Raw genomic sequence first — 21465 nt, 5'->3', positions numbered from 1 at the left:
TCTCCACTGACCTGCTAATCTCAAGGAAGACAAAGGCAGACATTTCTGACTCAATGCTACATCCTCTCCTCTAGTGCCTAATCTGATGATGTCTTCCTCATGCTGGAAGCTCCAAAAGTATCTGGGCAGTGACATATGCCTTTAATACCAGTACTTGGGAGGCAGAGGAAGATGGATCTCTGAGTTCAAGGTAAGCCTCACTCTAAAGAATGAGTTCCAAGACAGACATAGCTACACAGAGAAACCCTGTCTCAAACAAAACAAGTAGCTCTAAAAGTGTGTGTTGAACAAGTGACTAACCATCTCACTTTCCCTCCTTTTGGTGTGGCAGTGCATAGCCCAGAGCCGTGTGACACAGAGAGGTGGTTGTCAGACTCTGTGATCTGTCCTTACTTTGTTCTCTCCCTCAGCTGAGCTTCCCCCAGGCTATTCCTGATGTCTTTCCCAATTCCCCAGCTCCAACAGGCGGGCATGCTTCCTGCAGCTCACAGGGGACTTCCCTGCTGCCTTGTAGTGTTCCTAGACTTTGAAGCGTTTCTCCCACCTTAGGGACCATGCACTAGTTGACACTAATTTGTGTCAAGTGGTACTGTCTCAGGGGCACTCAGTTGAGAGCCATTTATTTCACACCTCTGCATTAAATGCCAGGTACTTAATATCAAGCACAATACAAAAGTGGACGAGACATAGGACTTCCTGACCTTCAGCAGTCAGGTGGGGAGACACATTATTATAGCATTAAGTAACATGGATGATAGCGGATATCAATCATCGATTCAACAGAATCTAGAATTATGCAAATTTCTGACTGCAAGGGAGATTCTCAATTAGATTAGTTGAAATTGGAAGATCCACCCACGCGGATGGCACTCTTCTACAGGCTGGTGTGGAGGCTGCATAGAAAGAAAAGAGCAAGCTGAGCCTCAGAGTTTGTTTCTCTCTGCTTTCCGGTTATAGATCCTGTGTGACCAGCTGCTCCAGGCACTTGCTACCTTGACCTCCCTACCCTTACCGGCTGTACCTGACACTTTGGGTGAAGATAAACCTTTCTTGAGTTGTGTTTGTGAACCTATTCTTTCTTTTTAAAAATTAATCTATTCATGAGTTATAGCTAATATATTCTAGTCAAACTCATCACCCCATGAAGCTGCATCTGTTAGGTATTTTATCACAACCATGAGAAAAGTAAGTTCTGCAAAGCTCAAAGATTTGCTGCACAAAAGAAAAGGCAGACAGTGGGGAAGAATTCTTATCCAGCTGGAGAGAAAAGAGGACCAAAGAAGGCTTAACAGAGGAGATGATCTGAGTCAACGGTCTTACAAGCAGAGGGGGCAGCCTCAGCCCTCACATGGAACTGAAATGTGGTATTTTATGGACATGTCAGGATGTGCTGGTGTATTCAATCTGAGGTATGTGCTGGATCCAGATCAGGGAAGGCTCTGGAGTCATGATTGGAAGCTAAATGAGTAGGAGCAAAAGGTCACTGCAAGTTTTAGGCAGGGATTGGAGACAGAAAATACCGGACTTGAGGAAGACACACTTGGGAGCAAGTGGAGCGGAGCCCATGAGGTATGATGAGGATCTGACAGGCATAGGAGGGAGGGTGGCAAAGACCAATGATGGCTTAGGACCCTAGGGAAGCAGACAGGAAAATGGATGAGGTGCTACTTAAGGTGGAGCTAGGTTGGAATGGAAGTTCTAGCCACTAGAATGTAGTGGAAACTTGAGAGAAACAGACTGATTTTTGGAGCCATTGGCTTGAAAGTGACTAAAACTGATAAAAGAGAAAGCCAACCCTCATGAGAGTTGGGAGCCATGGATAGGCAATTTGGGGAGAGGAAGTAAGCAGTCTCTAGTGACCTGTCCAGTGATTGTTATATTCCCACTGCCTTCAGACAGGCCCTCATCTTGGATACCAAGCTCTAATATGTTTTGCCTGTATTGATTTCTTTTCTCTTCTACAAAATCCCCAGAAGTAACTTGCAACTGTTAGTCAGTAAGTTGAGACAGGTATCCTGTGGGATGGAGTTCTAAGGAGCAGGGGTGGATGGTGGTTTACTTGAGCCTCGTGAGTCCGTTGCTAAATATTTCTTTCAATTCTCTCTACCTAGTCTCACAGCCAAAAAGGCAGCCACAGTGTTGATTGTTAACTACAAAGAGATGTGACAAATTTTGAAAGAGGAAAAAAAAATCACTTCTAGATTTGAACAAGCTCTTCAGGAATTAATTTTGGATTCTCCTGGGAGCCCCTGCAGAAATGAATGAATGTGGCTGAGAAATGTTCGCATCACATCTATGAGCACACTTTGTTCTGGGAATTGGGCATGAGTGGGAGAGATGCTCATAATACACACAGATGTTCCAAGGAAGGGTATGCAAGCTTTGAGGGCCATCCCTATATTCACCCCCAACTTCTGAGTTTAAAATGTATGTTAAGACACATGTTCCAGTTAAGAATTTTATTATTATGTTGCTATAGGAGACAGACCTGCATCCATTATTCATACTATCTTGGTGACAAAAGACATGACGGAAGCAACCTAAGGGATGAAGGGTTTATAGTGGATACAGTCCATCATGAAGAAGACATGGTGGTGGAGGTACTGTCAGGACCCCTCGCATCTCTATGAACCAGGAAGCAGAAAGACCAGGGCCAGAAGTAAGTCCAGACGATGACCTTCAGGGCCTGCCTCTAGTGATCAATTTTCTGTCAGCCAGCTCTCTCTCTCTCTCTCTCTCTCTCTCTCTCTCTCTCTCTCCTGTTTGTTTGTTTGTTTAGGTTTTTTGAGACAGGGTTTCTCTGTGTATCCTTGGCTGTCCTTACCTGTCCTGAATTCTCTTTGTAGACCAGGCTGGCCTCAAACTCACAGCGATCTGCCTGCCTCTGCCTTCCAGGGTGCTGGGATTAAAGATGTGCACCACTATGCCTGGCTCAGCCAGCTCTTGAAAAACTTTCATAGTCTCCCAAAACAGTGTCATCACATTAGGGCCAATTGTTCAAATACATGTGAGTGATATTTTTATATCAAAACCATGACAAGATACATGACTCACTTTATGGACTCTTTCTTTTTTTTAACTTTTTTATTGGCTCTTTGTGAATTTCACAGCATGCCCCCCAATCCCACTCATCTCTCCATCCTTCCATATCTGCCCTCCACCCTTGAAACCTCCCCACAAAAAGAAATTAAAAAATAAAAATAAACAAAAACAAAAAGCATCTCACCATGAAGCTACAGCATGTCATGGTGTATCACATAGAATAACCTTTTGCCTAAATAGTGTTCCTTACAAATATTCATTGCAATGAGTCATTGGTCTGGTTTGAGCTTCTGCTCGAACCTCTGGCTTCTGCTACACTTTCAATACTGGAGCCTCCAGTATTGGAGGACTCGTCTTGAATATCCTGTTATTGCCCTTTGTCATGGAGATCCTGCAGCTTTGGATTGACAGGTTCTACCCCTTCATGTGCTCCAGTAGTTCATAGATGGGTGGGCTCACTCAAAGTCCTGGATCTGGGCCTGGGTGGTAGCTGAGTTGGTCAGCTCATCAGCTCTCCTGTACCTGTGCCACCAGGGCCAGCTCTCCCACTTTGCCCAGACTATTCATTTTATAGAAAGCCTTTTCTGTATACTTTGGTGACATTTCATTTTCTGTAATTATAACTAAGGCCAGATAATGATGGCCTGTTACACAACTACTAAAAATAAACTATGCAATCTTTTTTAGTTAGAGTTTTATTGCTGTGAAAAAGATACCATGACCACAGAAACTCTCATAAAGGAAAACATTTAATTGAGACTGGTTTACAGTTCAGAGTTTTAGTTCATTATCCTCATGGTATGGGAAGCATGGCAACAGGCAAACATGGTGCTGGAGAGGTATCTCAGTTTTCCATCTGGATCTGTAAGCAGCAGAAAGTGACAGTGACAGGCTGGCCAGCCTTGAGCTTTTGAGATCTCAAAGCCCACCCCTAGTGATACATTTCCTCCAACAAGGCCACACTCCTAATAGTGCCACTCCCTATGGACCTATGGGGGCCATTTTTATTCAAACTACCACACAATCTTATTGTCCTATTGAGGTATCCGTGTAGGTGTGGAATCATCTAGAATAACTGTATATGCCTGCTGGTATGAGTGTGTAGCCGAGAATTTGATTGTATATTAGAAATAATATCTTTACTTATAAAATAAGTATCTACCCACAGGCTATGGGATATTCTTCAAGGACATGACCCTAAGGATCTGAAGGCCCTTCACTAGCTCCCACCTATTACAGGTTCCATCACTCCCCAGTAGTGTAAAGTTGAGGACCTATCCTTCAAAACATGGGCCTTTGGGAAACATTCCAGATTGAGAATATAACTGTCAATACCAACTACTTCTGAACTACGCCCTGACCCACTCCTAGAAATCTATAATTGATCTTGAGACAGATTTATAAAATCATCTAGAACTTGCCAACATGCAAAACACCAGACTTCTTGCAACCCCACTGCACAGAGATGGGTGGGCTCACTTCTGACAATCCCAACATAAAATTGAGTATCTCTTTTTATAGCTCCACTTAAAACCCAAATAAGAACCTCAGAAATAATTCCTGGTTCTATCCTCATCTGCACCATTTTTCTCCTATCCCTACCTTGGAAAGTGACATCAACATATCACACAACAGAGAAGGGATGGGGCTGGAGAGATGGCTCAGTGGCTAAGAGCACTGATTGCTTTTCCAGAGGACCCAAGTTTGATTTCCAGCACCATGTGAAAGCTCACAACCATCTGTAACTCCAGTTCCAGGAGGTCAGACATCCTCTTCTGTCCTCCATAGACACTAGGCATGCAAGTGGTACACAGACATACATTCAGGCAAAACACTCATTTACATATAAAAATAAAATGAACGTTTGAGGGAAAAGTGGCGTGGGTATACACCAGAGAAGACTGTTCAGACATGATGCTAAGCCAATGAAAAGTCTTTATTATCCATCTGGTGACTACACTGGGTATTTAGGATTCTGCTGTAACCCCAAGGGTGAGCTTTTGAGCACAAAAACCATGTTCTAGGTTGACACACTTCAGTTAACAAGAACAGTTACCCAGAAGCAGAACTACAGAAGTCAAAAAGCAAGGTTAGTACACTTAGAGATTTTTTTCTGAGAACTATAGATTTTGATGGATTAGGTTTTTGGTTTTGTTTCAGCAGATAGTACTGTCTACATGCTGAGTTTTGTGGCCCTGAGTGGTACTTCCATCATGGAGTTAGTTGTACTAAGATCTGGGGCCCTGACACAAAAGAAAACAAGGAGAGGGAATTATCAGTACGAAAGAAGAGTAAATGACTAGAGAATGGGTGTGCTGTGTGTCTGGGCTTAGAGTCCAATATGGTAGCTTTGTAGGAGATGACAGGACAGCAAAGGAGCCACCTGTGAGTGGGGGCAGGATGTGGTAGTTTTCAGAAACACATGTGCATGTGATGGCCGGAAGCAGTGTGGCATCAACCTTAATTGATCTCACTGGTATTCTGGGCCCAGCCTTTGCTAAGGCTGCACTGAGAGCATCCTGCAGTGGTTGACACTTCCTCCAGATGCTGAGGTTGGAAACAATGTGTCTCTTGTATCTGCAAGTGCTTCCAACCCCTTGTCATTATGACTGTAAGTTAGTTGTGGCTGGTGGCAACTCATGACCCTGCTCTCTCCTGGGACTCACACTCCAGCAAACAGGGTCATGACTCCCTAAGACCAAGCAGCCCAAAATTAATGAAGGTTTGGCTTCTTAGTCCTCATATCAAGGAGAGAGAACAGGTTGAAACTGGCCTACAGTTGAGACTACAGCCAGGCTTGGTTCTGTGACTTCAATGACTTGCCTTTCTGAAAGGTGATCCTGAAATTAATCCCTGTGATGAGGCACTTAGGGCTGAGAGCAACCTAACCAGGGTATTTAGAGTTGGGGCCTTTAGGAGATGAATAGGATTAGGGGCTCGTCCTCAGGGTAGACCCCATGATTGAATACTGGAAGAAGAAAAAGATGAGGGTAGGGAGGAGAAAGAGAACAGGAAGAGGAAAAGGAAAATAAGAGGAAGCATAAGAGAATCTGGATCATACACATGTGCACATATATTCTCCATCTCTCTGTGCCTCTGTGTCTCTGTATTCTCATACTCTGTCTCTCTCTCTCTCTCTCTTTCTCTTTCTGCATATGATACCCTGGGTCACCTAAAGATTTTGCCAGAAAGAAGGCCAGCTTCAGATACGGCCTTCTATGTTGTTCTTCAGCAAGCACTGCAAGTCTAAACAACTTTCCTTTATAATTTACCCAGTCAGTAGTACTGAGTACTAACAACAGAAAATGGTGCAAGACATATACTGACTAGTCTGACTGGCTATAGGAGCACTCACTACCTCCTCCCCACATTAGCTTTCCTGTCCTTCCTTCCCAAAATGATCCCTTTTCTCCCCACACATAGTCACCCTTCTGCTTTCATGTCACACACAGATACAGCTACATCTAGAGTCCACATCTGAGGAAAACACACATTTTCCTCCTTGCTTTGCCCTTTCTTGTTCCCCTCTCTTCTCTTCCTCTAGACCTCTTAATTAATATCAACAAAGTCCTTTGTCTTTCACATCAGGTAATATAGTTACAAGCTCTGGCAGTTAGGTTGTGGGCATCTTTGGGAACATAATTCTTGTTTGTTTTGTCTGTTTGTTTGGTTTTTGGTTTTGTTTTCTTTTTAAACTCTATGATGATGAGAATAACTTTGCGGATATTAAGGTTCATGTCATAATGCTTGGGTATCAATAAGTTCCTGAAAGGCAACTTCTCTGCTGGCTGTAGATGATGCTAGACCCTCCCGCTGTGTGCTCCCTCAGCCACATGTGCTCACTTCTTATTGGAGACTTATGCCATACCTCATCATTATTACTTTTCAAGACTGTCTCTTCCCTACTCAGTAGAGCTGATACCAATACATTACCTGATACTTGGAAGTTACTTAGAAAATATTTTCTGTCCTGAGGAAAAAAAATGAAACTATGTAGTATTCCACTTAGCACAAGCACATGTTCAAGAAATGGCAGGTTTTGTTGCTAACACCCGCTGTGTCCAAGAAGTTAGAAGATTGTCTATAGCACTGAGATGCCTCTAGGCCGACCAGGCTGCACAGCTCCTGCCCAGATGGGCCAAGTGACAATGAGCCTCCGCTCAGACAGTTTCCCTGAGGAAGAAAGAAAAGCAGAGCCAAGCAAAGCAAGACATAACTGTCATCTCGAAGGGAATGGGGTATCATTTATTCTTGAGGTAAATATGAGTGATAATGGCCCGTGAGCATGGATTCAGTGTGCCCCCAAACACGTACTGAAGTGATTACACATGGAAGTGATTACATGAGGGTATCTTATTAGTTACAGAACAAAAAAACACAAACCATAGCATTTGCCAAGTACATTTTGGGGGACCTTGGATAGGCAGGTTATAGCAAAGTGGAGAAAACAGCTGTTATTTGATAACACTGTGGAATTTTAGATTGGTGGAAGCTACCAGCCTGCTAAGAATACACTTTAAAGCTCCTAGTAGTCACAGTGATATTAGGACAGACACAAGATGGGCAATGAATGGCTTTCAAAGGGACTGAAGATAAGCCAGGATCATTTGATTCTGATCTGTAACATTGTAACTCTCCACAGCCATGAAGTTCAGTCACTGGACCCTGTTGTGTGCACACGTGTGACCCTGTACATGGAGGCTTAAGTGAAGGAGTCTGGTAATTGGAATTCTGCCTCCTGGCCTTGGCGGATGCAGGTCTTATCTAAATTTCATTTCTCAGAGACTGTCCTTGGCGGTCTCTGCACGCAGGGTGCTCTGAGCCTGGGAAGAAGATAGCAAGCTTCCTGCAACCTTGGGAACCAGACAGCAGACTTTGTGTAACCTTGAGTGAATTCCTGCATGCCTTGCCAGGTGGCACAGATGTGTTGCTACTGTGAAAAAAATTTGCTTGTACCCTTTGCTTTATAAATGTTGTTTGCACGTTCAGTAAACTGAGACTTGATCAGGAATCTGTCTTGTCTCCATTCTTGGCGTCTCTGTCCCCCAATTTCCACTCCCTCTTTCAGGTGGACCCTGTTCGACTAGTCCGTAGGACAGGTCAGTTGGTGCCTGAAAAAGGGACCTTGAAAACGAGGGGCAAAGGTGAGAAACACTGGTTTTTGGAGCTCCTGATGCCCAAGTAAAATAAGTGCTTCCTGATGACCGCCCATCACACAGAGGAAGACAAGGTAGGCAGGCAGCGCAATTATGGGGCAGAGCAGTAACAGGGAGGTATTTATGAGGACTTTAAAGTCAATGCTATAAACACGAGGAATTGGAAGAAACACCCTTATCCCCTTTACTTTGTAAATGAAGTTTGTCACTGGTTCCCAGTTGAAGGTACGTAAATTTGGAAACTTGGGAGAGAGTAGGGAAAAGATTGCAAGAATATTATGCTACTAATGGTCCTGAGAAGGTACCTGTTATAACTTTTTCTCTGTGGACTCTAATTAGAGACATGCTGGATCCTAGGTATGAGAGTGATAAAATGAAAAATTTGATCTCACAAGCTAAAGAGTTGCTTGGAGAAAATAGAGCAACCAAACAGGCAGAAAAAAAAAAAAAGGTACTTCTAAGGTTATTTCAAATGTTCATAAAGGAGCTCAAACAGATTTGTGTAATTTGAGAGCAGAAAATAATTTAAGAGCTAGATAGGGAGGATGAAACGGAGTCAGAGGAAGAAACTGCCAAGTCTCATAATTCAGACTGGCTGCCTATGCTCTCTGCCCCCATGGTTTTCCTTGCCACATGTGCAGGAGATATAGGACCACTGAAGGAAGATATTACTGTTCTCTGAGAGAAAGTCCAATTAGGAAGGGAACAAGTTCAGTTATTAAGAAAATTAGAGAAATTAAAATTCAAAAAATAATAATAATAGTAATAATAATAATAAAATTGGATTATTTGCACTGGTAAATTTTAAAGGCTGGTTTTGACTTTTTTATGATTTTTTTTCTTTTTTTCATCAACTACACTTTATTCATTTTGTGTCTCCCCATAAGCCCCTCCCTCCTCTCCTCCTGATCCCACCCTCCCTCCCCTTTCTGCATGCATGCCACTCCCCAAGTCCACTGATAAGGGAGGTTCTCCTCTCCTTTCTGATCTTCGTCTATCAGTTCACATCAAAAGTGGCTGCATTGTCTTCTACTGTGGCCTGGTAAGGCTGCTCCCCCCTCAGGGGAAGGTGATCAAAGAGCAGGCCAATCAGATTATGTCAGCTGCAGTTCCTCTTCCCATTACTATGTAACCCACTTGGACACTGAACTGCCATGGGCTACTCTGTTCTGGAGATACCTGCCCAGGTCAGCACTGGAGGGGCTGTTCCTTTAAGCCAAACACCTAGCACTGGTGGCATAGCTTATGACTCCGTATCAGAGGTTGCTGCTGTCGGAAAGGAAATGACAGAGCTCCCAGACCTCAGAAGACAGTCTATGTTTGTGTATTCAGACTGTTCCATTTCAAATGGTCACATGGTTCTTGTTTCCAAACTCAAGGAAGCTAACAGGTCACATTTCGCATACCTCCTCCCTCTCTTCCATCCTTCCCTTCTCTCCACTGAACCTTTTCTGACACAGTGAACCATTTTCCAAGGTACCATTCAGTGCTATCTAATGCATTCCATGTTGTATGACCATTTTTCTCTAATTTCAATAGTTTTCCATCACTCTAGAAAACTGTAGGTTTATATATGTATATATCATATGTATATATTAGACACACACTCTCCCCACACACTCTCCCCACACATAACACATACATGCATACATACACCACTTTCCATGCATCCACACACTAGACACTGTACATGCACACATACACACACAAGGGTCATGGGTGGAGAGTTGTCCACCTCTTATAGCCCAAACCACAGCAACTAGCCTGTGTAATGAGCCATATCTAATTTGATAATGACTACTGAGGAAAAAGCCTTCATGGTAGGGATTTTTTAAAGTCCCCCCTTTCATGGCTGAAGACACCATGATTCTGTGAGGTTCACTTACTTTCTTAAGGTCTTAAAACCAGGGTTACTAGATAATAAGAGTTGATTTCTGTTACTCTTGGGGTCCTACCTCCAAGTCCAAAATGTAAAGACAGGATCTTTACAGATGCCATCAAAATGAGGTCATTAGGGAGGGCACTTTTCCAATATGATGATGTCCTTATAAAAAGGGGACATTTGGCCCAGAGACAGGCATACAGGGAGAGTGCTGTGTGGAGATGAAGGCAGGGATTGCCCCAGTGATGCAACCACAGCCACAGAACAGCGAAGAGAGCTGAAAGCAAAGGCCTTTGGCCTCAACACCCACCACAGCCCATACTTTGACCTTAGTGTTCTATCCTCCAGACTGTGAGCCTTCAGACTGTGAGCCTCCAGACTGTAAGACTGAGGCTCTGGTGGGTGGTGGTGTCTGAATGTAAATGTAAGCTCCAACCAAGCTCAAGCAAAGGGAAGTGTTACAGAAACAAGCATTCTTGCCATATATGCAGTGTGCACAGGTCCATAAATTTGGAAAGGGCATCCTCAGAAGCAAGGGTATAAAGACCTGGACCTGCTACACAGGCTCCCATGGCCTCGGCTCCTTGTTCTATGTGTAGGGAAGGTAATACCTTCCGAGCTTAACGCAGGGCAAGGTGCTTGATGCTGCTTAAGGTGCATTGAGTAGGTTTACACTTGGAGGTTTGTGGCTTGCTGTTCTGGCAGCGGCCACCAAAGTAGATTTGGCCTGATGACATATCCAGAGCTCAGGATACTATTCCAGAAATTAATTACATAGTCCTGTATGCTGGCCCAGAGAAGACACTGAAAAGAGCTTTTCCCATAACATTCTGAGGTGTTGTTGCTCTGGGGAGCCAGCAGGGGCATGCACACTGCTGACCCTCAAACATGAGATGAGGAGTACGAAAAATGCTACACTTAGCTCATGTGGCACCAAGCAAGAGTTGACATCAGGACACAAATGTTAGGTGTGTGAGGATGTGTGAAGCTCTGTCCTCATAAGAAAACAAACATTCTTGTTACAAATTTAACCCACAAGTACATACACACATGTGCGTATACATGTGCATTTGCAAATATGGGTGTGTTCATATGTACACACAGAGGCCCTTAGGGACCATCCACCTTGTTTTGAGACAGGAACTCTTACTGGCCTGGAACTTGCCAAGTGGCCTAGGCTAGATGGTGAATGAACCCCAGAGATCCAGCTGTCTCCATCTCCTAGTGCTGGGATTACAAGGGTGTGTCACCATGCCTTGCTTTATAACATGGGTTCTGGGTACTGAACTCAGGTTCTCATGATTGTATGTTGAGCACTTTACAAACTGAGCCACCTCCCCAGATCCCAGGCTCATGGTTTGAATGCTTAGTCTCCATCTGCTAGTAGTGTGTGTGTGTGTGTGTGTGTGTGTGTGTGTGTGTGTGTGTGTAAAAGAACTTTTATAGCTCAGTAGGTAGAGCATGAGACTCAGTCTCAGGGTCATGGGTTTGTACCTCACATTGGGAGCCATAAGTAAAAGTAACTTTTGTTAGGCTGATTCAGTTGTTTTCTCAGAGGATTTCTGCTTCCTTCTGCTAAACTAGGCCCAATATTGGAAGCTTCTAGACTCCATACAATCTAACCTAGGCCTAGAATGTTTGCAGCCTCTGAGAATTACTGCTTAATAAGCTCACCCTTTCTAGTTCTCTCTGAGCTCTGGACTGGCTGGTTCAACTCAGCTGTTCTGGCTCAAACTCCTCTCCAAGCTGATTTATTCAATCTGGCTTCTCTCTCGGCCCCTGAATCATTTGGCTTCAGACTAACTCCAGTAATGTTTTCTAATCTCCTGGCTCCTTCTCATTCACTAGATCATTCTGTCTTTACCTGTGTCCATCCTGTTCTCTCATTCAACCTCTCTCTGTAAAACTCCCAGTAAAACTGTCTCTTCTCTCTCTCTGCTTTGCCCTTTAGCTTCTCTTTCTTCTCTCTCCTAAGAGCTGGGTATATTCTATTCTGTCAAGTCTTTCTGATTCATCACTGTTTCTGCCACTCAATTAGACATCACTTTCAAACATGGCTTCTTTCTTCTACAAACTAACTTCACCTTCATTGTTTGGGATTAAAGGTGTGTACCACCATACCTAGACCTAAGCTTTTCTTTACCTGATACTTGCTCTATACCAAGCTGGCCTTAAACTCAGATCTGCTTGCCCCAGTCTCCTGGGTTTGTATAATTCCAGCCAGATCATACAAACTTAGAAGGTTTTTGGATGTGATATCTTGCCAGAGCAACTGTGTGTGTGTAAAAGAGAGAGAGAAAGATAGATAGAGTGAGAGGTGGGGAAGAAATGGAGAGAAAGGGGGAAACATGCATTCACTAATACCCAGTCTAGCCAAGGCTTGTGTTCCCAAGGAACCTGAGAATTAGAATTATCCTGCCTGGAAGAGCAGGGTAGAAAACCCAGAAGATGGAAGGTCACTGGCGGTTACAGCAGTTCTGCCTAAGGGGAGAGTCCCAGTAGACTGCAGAGTCTGAACATTAGTCAAAACAAAGATGGCTGCTCTCGTGCCCACAAAGCTTTGAGGCTCAGGGTTCATGGCCTAAAGGAGATTGGTAGGAGAAAGCCTCCAAAAGCAGAATCTAGGGACAGAAGATGGTCAGGAAGATTTGTCAGTATAAAATGACACACAGGCTCAAGTACTCCACAGCTGCAGGCAGGAGCACATACCCAGCTGGCAAGAGTGTTCATGTGTGTAACATCCAGGGACACTGAAATCTGCATTTCTAAATAAAGAAAACTGGTACCAGAAGCCAAGAATGTGGCAGTAAGATGCCCTTATATGCAGAAACCCTAATGTTCAACTGTTTGGTTGATTGGTTGCAGTATTGGAGAGCAATGCCAGGGCTTTGAGCATACAAGGCAAGTGTCCTACCACTGAACTACACTCCCAACTGCATTCATTTCAGTTGGCTCAACTTCAAACATGTGACAGCTTTTTTTTTTTTTTTGTAGTAAATTTTCATTAAATGTCCTCAATCCTTGGTTCTGTTTCTAAAATAATGAACAGCTTCTTTGGGCAAGGCTGTAGGTTAGAGCCTGGGAGAATGAGAGATCCAGTAGCTATTGACCCCAAGAGGTTCCCAAAAATGGGGTCCTGTGCAGCTCTCCAAGCAAAAATGCCCAGACGCATCCTGTCAGTCTGCGTGACTGAGGGTAGAAATGGGGTCACCAGCTGCACCCAGCTGAGCATCAACTTCTCCCAAGGCCAGTTCTTCCCTCCTTTCCCCACCTCACAGAGGGTGGGGCAGTCTGAGTGGCTCTGTAATCTTAACCACAGAGAGCTGTCCCACCCTTCATTCCAGAGAAACTCCGCTTGTCCTGTTATTGCCACCTGATACCTGATGCCATCTGATAAGGATCTATTTCAAAACTGCGCTCCTAATTCCTGCCAAAGTGAAGAAGCTGGGCCTGGCTGAGGGCTGAGCAAGGAGCCATGAAGTGAAAGTCAAAGAAAGGAACTCAGAACCCATCTACAACGAGATCACATGCACGCACATGTGTGTACATCTTGTGTGCACTGCAAAGCTGTGCACATACATGCTCATGTAAGCGCCCACCCTCTTCCCAGCGCTGTGACAGAACCATCTCTACACTTCCAGTGCCTGGTTTCTAGAACACAGACGCTATCGTGAATGCAGCGCATTGGAAAATAGTCACAAGAAATTCAAGAGCTTCCCATGAGGAGAAGGACAGGGAAGGGTTTGGTTTTCTGTTCTTAACAAAGTGGAATGTCCTAGTTAGGTTTCTGTTGCTGCAATAAACATTACCAGAAGCAACTGGGCTGGAAAGCGGTTATTTCAATGCACAGGTTACTGTCCATCATCCAGGGAAACCAGGACAGGAGCTCAAGACAGACAGGATCCTGGAGGCAGGAGATGAAACAGAGGCCACGAAGGGACACTGCTTGCTGGTTTGCTCTGCCTGGCTTTCTCAGCTCTCTTCTTGTAGAGGCCAGGCCCACATGTACAGGAACTGTTCAACCCATAGTAGGTAGGGCCCTTGTGCACCAATTAGCAATTAAACAAATGTCCTGCAGGCTTTCCCACTGGCCAGTCTGATGAAGGCAATTCTTCAGCTGAGATTCTTTCTTCCCAGATACGTATAGGTTTGCATCACATGGAGAAACTATGGCATGAGGTTTGTGTTAGCACACACATCTCAGCCTAGTCCACTGGTCCCTTTGCTGGGTCTGGAAGGTGAAAGGAGCAGGCATCATGCAGCTCAGGTGTGTGTCTCAAACAGGTAAAGATGCTCTAGTTTGGTAGTCCTGTTAGGATTGTGCTGATAGGTGAGGATTTCCAAGAGCACACCGGTGGGCCTGCGCTGAGGGCTTGCCTGAGCTGGCTTACTGAATCCACAGGGTCACCCCCTGCAGTGGTTCCTGGTAATGTTCCCATTGCCCTAGCGGGGAAACTCGAGCCTTTAGAGAGAGATAAGGCAGCTTGCTCAAAGATCATGTACCTACCAGTGAAGAAGCTGGAATGTGAGCTGGGCCTGGGTGGCCAAAGGGAGGTGGCTGTAGTCAGGTGGGGCTCTGTGCCTTCTTGCCTCCATGCTCACTCTCTGCTTCTTGTGACAGCAGGTTCCAGGCTGTGCTGCCCTGAGATAGCTTTGTGGGCATAGAAAGCAGCACGGCCTTTGAGGCTGGTGAGAAGGAAGAAGCACTTTGGGCCTCAGGGGCATTCAAGGATGCCATGCTACACTTCAGTCCTGGGTTCCCTGTCACCCATGCGTACAAAGTCCTTCTTTTGTTCCCTTGCTTTTTCCCCTCCCACATCTCCACCCTCATTTGCACATTACCACATTTATAATTTACTAGTTCTGTGTGCAAACAAACATGCACCAAGTATGCAAGGATAGCAGCCCTGGGCGTGTCTCTATGTTCCACACATGATATTGTGCCACCGACTTTATGCTCCACCATTGTTTCAACTGACTGTAGCTTAAGGATCCATTCTCACTCCACCTGTGAATCTAGTGTTTCTCTCCCCACCCCCTTCATTTACAGCTTTCTGATAAATGTACTTACACATGAGAGTGTACATACACACTCACTCGTATGGGTGATTTTTGCCTGCTAGCACTCCCTAAGATTTATGTTCTGAGAGAATTGGGATTTCTTTTCCTTGCCACCATAGCTGTGGCTCCTACAGTAGGGAAGCAACATTAAGCTCATAAATATTGAAGAAATGAATGAATTCACCTTCACCCCATATTTTTCTTTTTTTATAATGAGGAACATATTGGTGGGAGGGTATCTTTTATACTATATTAACACAAACACTATCTCAGTCCTCTTAATGATGCTGTCACAGATTACTTGAGGCTGGGTAGGGTTCTGCTGTTGTTTGTTTGTTTGTTTGTTTTTCCAGACAGGGTTTCTCTGTGTAGCCTTGGCTATCCTGGAACTCACTTTGTAGACCAGGCTGGCTTTGAACTCAGAGATCAGCCTGCCTCTGCCTCCCAAGTGCTGGGATTAAAGGAGTGCACCACCAGTGGCTGATGAGACTGGGTGTTTTTGAAGAACACACTAATTTCCTCACAGTTCTGGAAGCCAGAAAATTTCAGGTGGAAGGCCATAGCCAGTAAACACATTCTTGAGTGTATGTTTGAACATTTGTTCATATATGTGTATGTGAGTTTTGTTTCTGAGTGTGTGTACCTGTGTTCACAATGTGTGGATGTGCACGTGTGCTGTACATATGGAGGCTGGAGGCTGACATGGAGTCTCCTTCAGTTGCTCTCCACTTTATTCACCGAGGCTAGGTATCTCAACTGAGCACAGGTCTCAGTGATACAGCTATATAACTAGTTTAACCAGGCAGCTTGCTTCAGAGAGCCTTCTGAGGATTGGAATAACTGGTGGGCTGCCATGCCAGTTCAGCCTTTACTTGGGTTCTGGAGCACCTAGGTCTGGTGCTCACACTTAAAAAGCAAGTGTGTTTAGCTACCAAGCCAACACCTCCCCAGTTTCCCACCCCACTCCACTGTTTTTAAACAGAATCTCACTATGTAGTCCTAGTCTGGCCTGGTGTGGCCCTCACCATCTAAACCCTGCAGTTGAAATTTCTATTTACCAGATAATAGGAAGCCACTGAGTATGGTAACTTCTTAATCCAACACAACGTCACCCTCTGTAGCTTTGGTCAACTTTCAATCATCCAGACTTGGTCAGACCAAGCTTGGAAAGTTTTCTGAAGACACATAACATGGACTATGTAGCCCCATCTCATTCATTTCCCAATCTCTGAAGGTAGGCAGTTGGTAATATGGAACTGTCTAACTTCTGTTGTCAACATGGCCATCATTTTGTGAGTGGATGGATTTAGCTTCTAAAGGTGTATATAATTTCAATATGCTTACATAGGTTTTAAAACAAGTTGGGGCTGCAGAAATGATGGAAGGCTAGAACTGACTCCTATAAATTGTCCTCTGATCATCCACTGTGTTAGGTACGTACAAACAACATGTACACACACATACATACATATACACACACATACACACAAAAACAGTAAAATTAATAAATAAGTAAAATGTAAAAAGAAAATTTAAAAAACACTACTCTGGTTAACTTATGTAAAAATTTATCATATCACGTAAATGAGCAAAGCTAAAGATATATTCACTATTCAGAGCAGTCTTTGGGAATGTCTCCTCTTATGCATACCCTGCATCTATATTATTAGAGGTTTGGTCAGTTTTTGTTTAAGACACTTGTAATGATGCTGAATATGGCCTTTAACTAAAAGCTCATACTCATTAATATTTGCTGGCTTTCTGGATGTTCCAACATCAAAATTCATTTTGCAAAGAAATGAGTGACTTTTCTTACTTTCCCAATTTTCTCTCATTCATGCACTCAGAGTATTAAAGGTCATGGATCGGAGCCTTGATTATTTATTCTGTGTCAAGATTACAATTGACTGTAACTAATAACTTTCTCAGAGAAAGATGAATATTACAACAAGGAAATGTATTAAAAGTAATGTGAGTCAACTGGTACACTCCACATGACACGGAAACATTTTTTATAAATCATATACAGCATATGAAAAAGTAAAGGACTGTTGCTAGAAGACAACCCTTTGAACTCGAAATGAAAAGTACTCTATTAATTTATAAAAAGGTGTTTCATCTATGTTAACAATTTAATTGCCAGCCACAAATGTATGTGGGAGCATAAATACAGGAAAAAATATTAACATGTGTCTAATCTGCTGCTGTTCCAGCAAGGGGAGGAGATGTCGCCTTGCACGCTTCACACAGTGGATCTCTGTGACATATGGGAGGTGAGTGACAATAATAAACACCACAGATAAAACAAAAAGAAAACCAGAGCATGTTATGGCTGAATTATCAGACATTCTAAGACTCAGGGACCATCTTGGGGATCCTTGGGGAAAGGCAAGCCACAAGATAAAGACAAGCCCTATGAAATGCTGTCTTCTGGGCATGATACAGTCGATGTAGACATAATCACACAGCAGGTACGCTTCATCCCCTTGAACAGACCTGCACAATATTGAGCCTGTCATTATGAAGGGACCCATAGGACCCATATCACTTCCTGCTGAACTACTGGCTATTAATGTTAGATTCTGGGACAGAGACAGTCATCATCTTCAGGTGGTTATCCATTCAGAAACCCACCAGGCTCCAAAAGATATTTTCAAATGCGTGGTCATGTAGAAGATCCTGGTTAAATTCTGAGGGCCTCAAAGCAAAAGGACATGAATGTGAAAGAGAGCTCATGGGGAAGAGGGGCAGGTAATAGATACGGGAGGGAGATTACAGACGGTGTGTGAGGGTTACAGTAATCCGAACGCATTATTTAATATATGTATGACATTGTCAAAGAAGCAATTCGGTGAACATTACTGAAAAAAAGTAGAGAGATCCAACTCACACATGCAAGAATGGATGAGTGCTCTTTGCTGTAGGTAGTATGGTCTTTCTTGTGACTCTTCTGCTTAAGTAGTAGGTAGGAACAAAGTGAAAGAGGACTGGAAAAGAAAACTGTAACCCATTTTCCTCCCTTTACAATAATCATATTGCCTAAGTTATTTTTATTATCTTTTCTTCCATTTCCTTTATTAATTTTCACTTCTTAATAACAAATAACTGTTAGCTTTGATACCCTGCTGGGTAGAGTCTTTCAGAGGTTCTCTGTGATAGATTCCTGTCCTATTTCCTGTTTTCTCCTTCTTCCAATGTCTGTCCCATTTGCCTTTCTGAGTGAGGATTGATCATCTTACCCAAGGTACTCCTTATTGCTTAGCTTCTTTAGGTGTACAGATTTTAGTATGTTTAGCCTATATTATATGTCTAATATCCATTTATAATTGAGTATATGCCCTGTGTGTCTTTCTGCTTCTGGGATACCTCACTCAGGATGATCTTCTCTAGATTCTACCATTTGCCTGCAAATTTTATGTGCTGAGGCTTATAACCAAACTTTGGGCAGAGAGCAGGCAATCTTATGAAAGGAGGGGGAGATAAAAAGACCTAGAAGGGATAGGAGCTACACAAGGAAAGCAACAGAATAAAAAAAGTCTGGGCACAGGAGTCTTTTCTGAGACTGATAGATACTCCAACGAAGGACCATTCATGGAAATAACCTAGAACCCCTGCTCAGATGTAGCCAATGCAGCTCAGTCTCCAAGGGAGTTCCCTAGTAAAGGGAACAGGGACTGTCTCTCACATGAACTCAGTGGCTGGCTCTTTGATCACCTCCCCCTGAGAGGAGAGCAGCCTTACAAGGCCACATAGGAAGACAATACAGCTAGTCCTGATGAGACCTGATAGGCTAGGGTCAGAGGGAAGGGGAGGAGGACCCCTTATCAGTGGACTTGGAGAGGGGCATGGGAGGAGATGAGGAAGGGAGGATGGGATTGGTAGGGAATGAGGGAAGGGCTACAGCTGGGATCCAAAGTAAATAAATTGTGATTAATATAAAAAATTAAATTTAAATTAAAAAAAATAACTGTTAGCTGCATTTTTTCTTAGAACTGTTCTTCCTAGCAGCATAGCTTTGCATTTCTATCATTGGATTCCAATTGCATGTTATTCTTCACTAATGTTTTCTTCCCCAGTTCATGAAGAAGTGTAAGGCTGCAGGATTAGCCGAGTCCATTGGGGTGTCCAACTTTAACCGTAGACAGCTTGAGATGATCCTGAACAAGCCTGGACTCAAGTACAAGCCTGTGTGCAATCAGGTGAGCTTCTTTATCTACTTTTCTTCTAGCTTCCTTAACTTTCTTCTTGTACTATTGACAGCTCTCTATGTGTCATGCAATCTCCCTCCCCCCCCACACACACACACACTTGTTCATCTTTGTTTTATTGAGCACAAGGTGGTTAAGAGTACAGCTTATATGCATGGTCTGGGAGGGCTCATAATTCTGTCTTTGCTTGGTAAAGCAAAAGAATTATGAAGGGAGACTATAGTGTTCAGCTATGTGAAATAATTTGGAGAAGTCACGGCTATTACTTGGAGATGAAGTCATTAGCCACACTTCAAAAGGAAGGTACAATTAGTCCTGGTGTATTAATTATGACCAGAGAGTGAATCAATAAAGGGACAGTGGAGAGTATGGCAATAGCTGTAGTAGATGAAATTGTAGCAACATGTAGAGTTGGTGCAATTCCTGACGGCATCTATGGTTTGTTGAATTTATAACCTGAGATACTTTTCATAACTCACATGTAAGAAATGTGTACTTGGTTGGAAAATGTGACTTCTATATTCATGTGTTGGGTACACAGTGATATATTATTTCCAAATATAAATATTAAAGAAATAACACCGAGGTAATGATTTTACATTGATTATGCATCCTCCCTTGGATCCTTCATGTTACTTATCTTCTTTGGAGATGGGACACCAGGACTCTTAAGCTGCATCTTTTATGCATCCTACATCTTTCATTTTTAATTTAGGAATTTTCAAATGCACAAAAACTTAATAAATTAAGCAGTACATCTCTTACTTAAATTTGTCAGATTTTAAATTGTTGATATTTTTATTATTTCTCTATATTATTATTATTTTAGGGCATCACCACTGAATTATGAACCCATATGTTAATACTGTAACAGTTGGTTATCATCTTTTTCATGACAAAACTGGTTGGAATTTTATACAATGAGTCTTCTTCAGGCCAGTTTCTGAGTGCTTTGACCAGGAGTTATTAATATTTGGGCAATTACTACTGTAAATGGTACTGAAAATTACTTTGTTTTCATCTTAACTCTTCTATATGGGATATACAAATTGAACTGTATATATATAAAAAAATTACTGAAGTATAATTTAAAACTATCTCTGTACTTCTCTGAATCTTTCACATACGTGACATCTCTTTTGAATCATGTCAGCTTCATGTATCCTTTTGTCTGTAGTATTACATATTGTGTGTGATGATATATTTCCATTTAATTTTTAATCTTGTCTTCATTATTCACTTGAATGTTTTGCTTGATGACTTTAAGAATTGAGGAGAACCTCTCAGATATTTTTTAATTTTTTTATTAATTACACTTTATTTACTCTGTATCCTCCTATAGTTCCCTCCTTCCTCCCCTCCCAAACCCTCCTTTCATCCCTCTTCATGATGCCCCTTCCCAAGTCCACTGATAGGGGAGGTCTCCTTTTCCTTCCTTCTGATCCTAGTCTATTAGGTTTCATCAGGAATGGCTGCATTGTCTTCTTCTGTGGCTTGGTAAGGTTGCTACCCCCTCAGGGGGGAGGTGATCAAAGAGCAGGACAATCAGTTCATGTCAGAGACAATCCCTGTTCCCATTACTATGGAACCCACTTGGGCACTGAACTGCCATGGGCTACATCTGTGCAAGGGTTCTAGGTTATCTCTATGCATGCTACTTGGTTGGCGTATCAATCTCAAGAAAGACCCCTATGCTCAGATTTTTTGGTTCTGTTGCTCTTCTTGTGGAGCTCCTATCTTCTCCAGATCTTACTATTTCCCACTTCTTTCATAAGATTCCATGCATTCTGCCCAAAGGTTGGCCATGAGTCTCAGTATCTGCTTTGATAGTCTGTAGGGCAGAGCCTTTCAGAGGCCCTCTGTTGCAGACTCCTATCTTGTTCCCTGTTTTCTCCTTCTTCTGATGTTCATCTTCTTTGCCTTTCTGGATGGGGATTGAGCATTTTAATCAGTCCTTCCTCTTGATTAGTTTCTTTAGATATACAGATTTTAGTATGTTTATCCTATAATGTATGTCTATATGAGTGAGTATATACTGTGTGTGTCTTTCTGCTTCTGGGATAGCTCACTCAGGATAATCTTTTTCAGTTCCCACCATTTACCTGCAAATCTCATG

General features: G+C 43.0%; 1 protein-coding gene across 1 annotated transcript in view; it reads left to right on the top strand.

Annotated features, from left to right (window-relative positions):
* LOC132649330 (aldo-keto reductase family 1 member C1-like) overlaps positions 1-20199 on the top strand; it is a 298798-nt gene extending 278599 nt beyond the window's left edge. The window contains exons 6-7 of the mRNA XM_060373002.1: positions 19218-19340; positions 20179-20199. Of these exons, the coding sequence (XP_060228985.1) occupies positions 19218-19340; positions 20179-20199 (144 nt within the window). The remainder of the gene's footprint in view (positions 1-19217; positions 19341-20178) is intronic.
* The last annotated feature ends 1266 nt before the right edge of the window (positions 20200-21465 follow it).

This window comes from Meriones unguiculatus, chromosome 19 (genome assembly GCF_030254825.1).
Source record: "Meriones unguiculatus strain TT.TT164.6M chromosome 19, Bangor_MerUng_6.1, whole genome shotgun sequence".
NCBI classification, from domain to species: Eukaryota; Metazoa; Chordata; class Mammalia; order Rodentia; family Muridae; genus Meriones; species Meriones unguiculatus.
Note: the sequence above shows the minus strand (reverse complement) of the source record. Positions and strands in the feature narration are given on the sequence as shown.